The 9,120-nt window shown below is 45.1% G+C and overlaps 1 gene segment (V, D, J or C); it reads right to left on the bottom strand.

Annotated features, from left to right (window-relative positions):
- Positions 1–4,782: 4,782 nt before the first annotated feature.
- On the bottom strand, positions 4,783–8,705 carry LOC116516745. The segment is given in 2 exon segments: positions 4,783–5,114; positions 8,669–8,705. Coding segments are annotated over 2 exon segments (369 nt in total).
- Between the last annotated feature and the right edge of the window lie 415 nt (positions 8,706–9,120).

Genomic DNA, 9,120 nt, shown 5'->3' with positions numbered 1-9,120 from the left:
ATGAGGTCAGAACCGAATTGTCTGCAGATCCAGCTGTGGTCAATGCTCTTAAGCCTTTTGCTGGTGGGGAATTCAAATTCATGCAAATGATCTGCCTGCTTATTGAATTTTCCTCAGATATCAAAGCCTGCTTCAGATAAAAGGAAAGACCTTCCCTTGAAGGTCCCTTCCTGCATGAGTAGGGGTTGGACTAGAAGACCTCCAAGGTCCCTTCCAACTCTGTCATTCTGTTATTCTCTTTGAGAATCATGATTCCCTGATGCAGCTTTCCAAGAGACCATCTTCTTTGGTTTAGGGAGAACATTTGGGAAGGTCTTCAGCTCACCTGAGAGGTAGAAAGCATGCATGAGAATTGTCCTCATTTTAGGTCCTTCATCCTTGTTCAGGCTGAGACAGATCCCTCTCAGCTTTCAGGGACATTATTACCTATTTCAGGGGATGTTAGGAATGATAACAGCCTTTGCTGGGTCACAAGTTCCTGTTTTCCTGAAAAACTGTTGTGCTCATCCAAAGGGATCTCCAAGAGTAGACAAAAGTTTAGAGCCGACATGATTTGCTAAGGTGGGAGCTGGTGTCCCACCATAATATAAAAAGGAAGCTCAGTCCATTTATTTATTTCATTAAATTGATTAATATTCCAACTCTTTCTCATGCATTCTGTTATACTTTGATTTTTATTCGTTTTCTGCCCCTTGTGCCCCTGAGAAGGGAATTAACACATTTTCTCATTGCTACTGAGAGCCTGAATTAGAAGCCGCCTTAAACTAGAACTCTGGGGGCTAAAATTTCAGACTAAGTTTCAAAAATATTGCAATCCTGACCTCTACTGGTTAAGTATCCAGACCTCAAGATACTTTTGGGGGGGTTGGGCAAAGCAGATGCCAAGATTCATTGAATGGTGACCTACATCAAATGTAAATAGCTTGTTCAAATCTATTTTTTCATGACCTTAAAGAAGATGGATGAGAAGGAAGAATGGGAATATAGGAGAACATAGTTATGACCCTAACTACAACCCTATAAAACCACAGAATTTTTTTAAAGACAACGTTGCGACCAAAAAAATCAAGAAATGAGAGTCCAGTTGTAGGCATTTTGCTCAAGGAGACAGAATTGGACGGACTATTGACAGAACCAGAAAAATGAGTGGAGGTTTTAATGAGTCTCTTATTTTGCTGATATTCCTGGTGAGGACATGGCTGATCCCAGGAGGTGCATCAATCTCAAATATGTCCATTCATTTTATTACAGCAAATCCTGACTGTTTCTCTGTAGGATGCAGAAAGAGGAGTGGGATGATTAAGTACAACCTGGACCAAAAGATCTGAAAGGAAGCCAAGATAAAGTTTCAGTAAAAGAGGTGTAATTGCAAAGGGGAGAGAAAGGTTAGAGGTGAAAAGGAAGAGTGAAGGACTCCAAGGAAACTTTTCTAATCAGAATTGATCAATAAGAACCAAAATGTGTGCATTCCATATCAGAAGGGTTGAGCTTAGAAAATCAAAACTTTCCCATCACTATTTCAGTAGATAGAGAAGAGGAGAGATAAAGCAAGGTGGTAGTTGGGATGTGGGATCCACAATATGGCTGTTGTCTCCAAACAACTATTATTGGAAATGATATGGGTGAATCTCTATGTTAAATGATTTATAATCTATAACTCAATGGATCCCTTTCATTCCCCTCACCATGAATTCCCATAGTGATGAAAACACTCTTCTGCAACTATCACATCCCTGAGAGTCTAAGTGGGTATGAGAGCAGGAAGGAAGCATCTGAGAATATTTTTACACATTGGCTAGTCGTGCATACTGGACATCACCTGCTGGAAGGTTTTTGTTCAGCTCTTCAGTGAGATTTTATCATTGTGTACTTGCCACTACCTATATAAGACAGGCAATAATAATCAGCTTCATCCTCTGTCTGAAGATTGGAGATGGTTAAAACGGCAGATGTTCTCGAGTTTTCAACTGAACCGGAGAATCGTTCTGGGATTCCAGAGGGTCTGCTTGTATCAGCATATATAATGAGTTTGGGGGCATTTCCAGGCTTCTGTTGATACCAGGAGGACTCCCTTGATCCAATTGTTCCACTGCTTATGGAACAAGTGATTCGGACTGATCCTCCAGGAGATCCAGCCACAGATTCTGGTTGAGTCAGGACAACTTGGGAGAAAGTCCCTGAAAGACAATAAAGATGACAGGAAAGACTCTATCAGCAAAAATCTTCATTTAAATCACAGGATACGTGTGGTAGGAACAGAAATTAGGGGATGGATTTCTGAATTATCAGTAGACAGAGGAAAGTCATAGTCCCAGCAATTTTAGAGTAGAAATCCCAAGACATAAATTACCCGTAAAGGAAGATGAAAGGATAGCCAAGATAAGAGGCATCCAAGCCATGGTTGGGGATGAGGTCAGAACCGAATTGTCTGCAGATCCAGTTGTGCTCTCTGCTCTTAAGCCTTTGGCCAGTGAGGAATTCAAATTCATGCAAATGATCTGCCTGTTCATTGAATCTTCCTCAGATATCAAAGCCTGCTCCAGATAAAAGGAAAGACCATCCCTTGAAGGTTCCTTCCTGCCTGAGCAGGGGTTGGACTAGAAGACCTCCATGGTCTCTTCCAACTCTTTAAGGATCATGATTTCCTGATGCAGCTTTTGAAGGGACCATCCTGTTTGGCTGAGTGGGAACATTTGGGAAGGACTTCAGCTCATCTGTGGTGTAGAAAGTGGGCATGAGAATTGTCCTCATTTTATGTACTTCAGGTTGAGACAGATCCCTCTCATTTTTTCACAGAAATTGTGACTTCTTTCAGGGATGTTTGGAATAAAAATCATTCATGTTAGGTCAATGATTCATGTTTTCCAGAAACGTTGTTGTGTTCATCCAAGGGGATCTCCAGGAGTAGACAAAAATCCAGTCCAGTGGCCAGATGGATGACTAAGATTGGAGCTGGTGTCCCACCATGATATAAAAAGGCTCATTGCATTGAGTTATTTCTTTATTTTCCTGAAAGGTTGTTGAGTTCATCAGAGGGGATCTCCAAGAGTACACAAAAGAATTGATAAAAAGCTTCATCAGTTCTGATAGGTCAGAACTGATGAACTTTCTTGGATGAGAAGTAAAATATCTTCAAAGAAAGAACATTTCTTCCTCAAGGAGAAACATAGCCTGGTTGTATTTTGAGTGAAAAAATGCACCTTTGAAACAACCATAATCTGGATGGCTGAGAATCTCCATAGACATCAAGATATCTAGCAGGAAAGACAATATATCAGCATAAAAAATAACCTGAAGATTCTTATTCAGAATCAAGTAGACCCCACAAATTTATTTGTTTGCTCAAATTTATTAATATTACAGCTCTTTCCACGCACTCTGTTATGCTTTGGGTTTTACCCTGTTTTTCCTAGTTGTGTTTTTTGAAAGAAGAAGAGGAGAATGGGAGGCAGGGAAAAAGTTCCATATTTGCTTCTCCACTACAAAGAATTCAAGGTGGAATATCATGGCTCAGAAGTCAACTCCTCTTCTCAGTCTAGTTGATTGTCATCCTTTGTTTCTCCCTTCTGCATTTGTATTCTGTGCTATAAACTACCATTGCAATTAGACCAACATATGGATACTGCCAGCCTTATCTAGAGGGGACAACATGCTTTCTCATTACCACCTTCAAACCTGAATACCCATCATCTTTAGACCAGAACTCCTCCTTGGACTAAAATGTCAGACTGAGTTCAGAAAACAAGGCAATCCTGACCTCTACTGGTTATGTCAATACAACCTCAAGGTAGTTTTGCAGTTTGAAAGGTGGGTGCCAAGATTGTCTTTGCTAAAATAAAGAAGCAGCATAGTAACCAACCTCAATTGAAATGGCAAGTTTACACCCACTTTTTCATGACTGTAAAGATGTTGGCTGAGAAGGGAAAACGGGAAGGAAAACATTGTTTTGATCCAGAAAAACACAGAATTTAAACAAAATCTAAAGGGCAAGACAAACAAAACCAGAAAGTAGTGTCCTCTTGTAAGCAATCTGAGAATGTTTGGGGGATCTCAAGGGGACAAAATTGGAAGAACTGTTGACAGAGCCAGAAATTGAGGTGAGATTTTAAAGGGTCTCTTAGTTTGCTTATATATCACATCTAAGGCATCGTATTACTTTCATTTTTCTCTCCTTTTGTCCTAAAAGATTCTCACCATTTCTCCAAATGATGCTGAATGAGAAAGGGGTTGATTCAAGTCTACCAGGGCCAAAATCTTGAATGAAAGCAAAGAGTAAAGAACTTTTTCCACCAAGGACGTACAATTTCAAAGGGGAGAGAAATGCTAGATCGGAAAGGGGAGAATGACAGACTCAGAAAAACGTCCCCTGAACAGAAATGATCAATAAGAACCAAAAAGTGGGTGTCCTGATCAGAAGGTTGATAAGAACAAGAGGAGATGTAGCCAGCTCCAAGCTGGAAAGTAGGATAAAGGTGGACAACATGTCTCATATCTCCTAATAGACCATTAAGCGAAGTGTTCTGAGTGAATCTCTATGCTAAATCATGTAGATATAAGTCAACTGATCCCATTCCATCCGCTCACTATAAAGTCCCAGTCCAATTACAACATCCTCCTAAAACTCAGATGTCATCGTATTCCCCAAGAGTCCAAAGCGGAGTGACAGGAGTGAGGAAACACCTGGCAGCTTGGGAAGACTTTGAGGAACCAAGAACAAGATGTCACACATTTGCAAGTCATGCATGTCTGAGTTCAGCAGCTACAAGGTTTTTGTTCAGCTCTTCAATGGGATTGTAGCACTGTGCACTTGTCAGCACTTACAATATACAGGCAATAATAATCAGCTTCATCCTCTGGCTGAAGATTGGAGATAGTTAACACGGCAGATGTTTGAGAGTTTTCAATAGAACCAGAGAACCGTTCTGGGATTCCAGAGGGTCTGCTGCTATCTTGATATATAATGAGTTTGGGGGCATTTCCAGGCTTCTGTTGATACCAGGAGGAATCCCCTGTGTCAAGTGTTCCACTGCTTATAGAACAAGTGATTCGGATTGAGCCTCCAAGAGATCCAGACACAGATTCTGGTTGAGTGAGGACAACTTGAGAAAAAGTTCCTGAAAGGACACAACGAAGACAGAAAAGACTATTAGCACAATGTACACTTAAGCAATGGAGACCTTTCAATCAGAAGAAATGTGTGGTAGGAACAGAAATTAGGAGATGGATGCCTGAATTATCAGTAGACAGAGGAAGGCTAAAGTCACAGCAATTTTTAGTAGAATCCCAAGACAGAAATTACCCAAAAAGGAAGCTGAGAGGATGAAAAGAGGCAACCATGCCATGGTGGAAGATGAAGTCAGGGTTGAATTGTCTGCAGATCTATCTGTCCTCTCTGCTCTTAAGCCTTTTGCTAGTGAGGAATTCAAATTCATGCAAATCTTCTGACTGCTCATCAAAACCCAAGAGCCGAGGTGGTGCAGTGGTTAGGGTGCAGTACTGCAGGCCACTTCAGCTGACTGTAATCTGCAGTTCGGTGGTTCTAATCTCACCGGCTCAAGGTTGACTCAGCCTTCCATCCTTCCGAGGTGGGTGAAATGAGGACCCGGATTGTTGTTGGGGGCAATATGCTGACTCTGTAAACCGCTTAGAGAGGGCTGAAAGCCCTATGAAGCGGTATATAAGTCTAACTGCTATTGCTATAAGAAAAAAAAAAACTTCCTCAGCCCTATGAGTCCCACTCCAAGGTCAGATGGCGCGAGTAATCGGGACCCTGGTCTCAGGCTGCTGTCGCTAAATGCCAGGTCTGTTGTTCACAAGGCTCCCCTCGTCCGGGACTTAATTTTAGACGAGAGGGCAGACCTGGCATGTATTACTGAGACATGGCTGGGCACGGAGGGAGGAGTCCCCCTCGTAGAGATGTGCCCAGACGGATTTCAGGTGCTTCATCAGCCGAGAGCCCAGGGAAGGGGTGGCGGTGTGGCTATTGTTGTCCGGGAGTCTTTAGCACCTCGTAGGATCCCTGCTCCGGAGCTTGTCGGGTGTGAGTCCCTACTGGTGAAGTTGGACCTCAAGGGTCAAGTGGGTCTGCTGCTAAAGTACCTGCCTCCCAACTGCGTTGCAGCAGCCCTCCCCTCGCTCCTCGAGTCGGTAGCCGAGCTAGCAATTGAGTTCCCTAGGCTCATGGTTCTGGGGGACTTCAATTTGCCTTCGCTCGGTGAACACTCGGATGGAGCGCAGGAGTTCATGGCCTCCATGACAGCCATGGGCTTGACCCAGGTAATTCGAGGCCCAACCCACTCAGCGGGTCACATACTCGACCTCATATTCCTCTCGGAGCAGTGGACTTGTGATCTTGGTCTGAGGGGTAATGAGATCATACCCCTGTCGTGGTCAGACCACTGCCTACTGAGGCTAGACTTCCGGAGGCCAAACCCCCACCGTAGGGAGGAGGAACCGACCAGGTGGTTCCGCCCCAAGCGACTTATGGACCCCTTGAGGTTCCAGACGGAGCTTGGGGTTATTCCTGATACTCTCACCCACAGTTCGGCGGAGACTCTGGTTGCTGCCTGGCACTCGGCAGCATCAGAGTCTCTTGACCGGATTGCGCCACTACGGCCCCTCCGGGTCGGCGGATCCCGGAGGCCTCCTTGGTTCACCGAAGAGCTCCGGGAGATGAAGCGCCGGAGGAGACGCCTAGAGCACTTGTGGAGGTCCGATAGGTCCGAACCGAACCGAGCACTTTTGACAGCATGCACCAAGGAATATATCAGGGCATTAAGGACAACTAAAAGAACACATATTGCCACCTTGGTTGCGTCCGCCGAGTCCTGCCCAGCAGCCCTGTTTAGGATAACCCGCTCCCTCCTAAATAGGAGGGAGGTAGGGGACCCCTTACAGGGTAAGGCTGAGGAGTATGTCCAGTTCTTGGCGGACAAAGTTGCTCGGTTTCGGTTGGACTTGGACTCCACCCCTGCAGATCCAGCCGAGACACAGGGGGATAACTTGGCAGACCATCTCTGGGTTGAGTTTCAGGATGTTGCCTCTGGGGATGTGGACAAGGCTATGCGAGCTGTGAGTGCCTCCACCTGTATACTGGACCCGTGTCCCTCCTGGCTGGTTGCCAACAGCAGTGAGGTGACACGAGGCTGGATCCATGCGGTTGTTACCGCCTCCCTTCGGGAGGGGCACTTCCCCGCCGCACTTAAAGCGGCGGTGGTGAGACCCCTCCTGAAGAAACCATCCTTGGATCCAGCCGTTCTTAATAACTACCATCCAGTATCCAACCTTCCCTTCGTTGGGAAGGTTGTTGAGAAGGTGGTGGCCTTCCAGCTTCAGCGTACCTTGGAGGAAGCTAGTTACCTTGACCCCTTCCAGTCCGGCTTCAGGCCCGGTTACAGCATTTGCCCAGGTTCGCCTGGTACGCCAGTTGCGGCCCTACCTGAATCGGGAGGCCCTCACAACAGTCACTCGAGCCCTTGTGATCTCTAGGCTGGAATACTGCAATGTGCTCTACATGGGGCTGCCCTTGAAGAGCATCCGGCGACTTCAGCTAGTCCAGAATGCGGCCGCGCGAGTGATCGTGGGCGCACCACGGTTCGCCCACATAACACCGATCCTCTGTGAGCTGCGCTGGCTACCTGTTGATCTCCGGGTGCGCTTCAAGGTGCTACTTACCATTCATAAAGCCCTCCATGGTAGTGGATCTGACTATTTGAGAGACCGCCTTCTGCCGATTACTTCCCTTCGTCCCATCAGATCGCATAGAGTAGGCCTCCTCCGAATTCCATCCGCCAGTCAGTGCCGACTGGCGACTACGCGGAGGAGGGCCTTCTGAGTAGCAGCTCCGATGCTTTGGAACGATCTCCCCGTGGAGATTCGTACCCTCACCACCGTCCAGACCTTCTGCACAGCCCTCAAGATCTGGCTATCCCGTCAGGCCTGGGGATAAGACCCTAATCTCGCCCCACCCGAATGCTGAATGAATGTTGTGTTTTATTGTTTTATTTTATTATATTTCACATTTTCTTTTTGTGTTTTGTCTTGCACTCCCTTCCTACAAATTGTAAGCCGCCCTGAGTCCCCTCAGGGAAAAGGGCGGCCTATAAATGTCAAATAAATGAAATGAAATGAAATGAAATGAAAAGGAAAAACCACCCTTTGAAGCTTCCTCCTCTTTGAGGATCATGATTTGCTGATGTAGCTTTTGAGGAGACCATCCTGTTTAGCTGAGCGAGGACATTAGTGAAGGACCTCAGCTCACCTGCGGTGTAGAAAGCATGCATGAGAATTGTCCTCATTTTATTGCCTACATCATTCCTTGCTTAGGCTGAGACAGATCCCTCTCAGTTTTTCAGGGAAATTATGAAGTATTTCAGGGATATTGGGAATGAAAACCATCTATGATGGGTCACAACTTCCTATTTTCCTGAAAGGTTGTTGTGTTTATCAGAGGGGATCTCCAAGAGTAGACCAAAGAGTAGACAAAAAGCTTCATCAGTTCTGACAGGTCCTTCCTGCCTGAGTAGGGGTTGTACTAGAAGACCTCCAAGGTCCCTTCCAACTCTGTCATTCTGTTATTCTCTTTGAGAATCGTGATTCCCTGATGCAGCTTTCCAAGAGACCATCTTCTTTGGTTTAGGGAGAACATTTGGGAAGGACTTCAGCTCACCTGAGAGGTAGAAAGCATGCATGAGAATTGTCCTCATTTTATGTCCTTCATCCTTGTTCAGGCTGGGACAGATCCCTCTCAGCTTTCAGGGACATTATTAACTATTTCAGGGGATGTTAGGAATGATAACAGTCTTTGCTGGGTCACAAGTTCATGTTTTCCTGAAAAACTGTTGTGCTCATCCAAAAGGATCTGCAAGAGTAGACAAAAGGTTGGAGCCCACATGAACTGTTAAAAAGGAAGCTCAGTCCATTTATTTATTTCATTAATTCCAACTCTTTCCCATGCATTCTGTTACACTTTAATTTTTATTCATTTTCTGCCCCTTGTGCCCCTTGAGAAGGGAATTAACACATTTTCCCATTCCTACTGAGAGCCTGAATTAAAAGCCGCCTTAAACTAGAACTCTGGGGACTAAAATGTCAGACTAAGTTTCAAAAATATGGCAATCC

Source organism: Thamnophis elegans, chromosome 13 (genome assembly GCF_009769535.1).
Source record: "Thamnophis elegans isolate rThaEle1 chromosome 13, rThaEle1.pri, whole genome shotgun sequence".
NCBI lineage: Eukaryota > Metazoa > Chordata > Lepidosauria > Squamata > Colubridae > Thamnophis > Thamnophis elegans.
The sequence above is the reverse complement of the archived record's forward strand: the minus strand, read 5'-3'. Positions and strand labels throughout refer to the sequence as shown.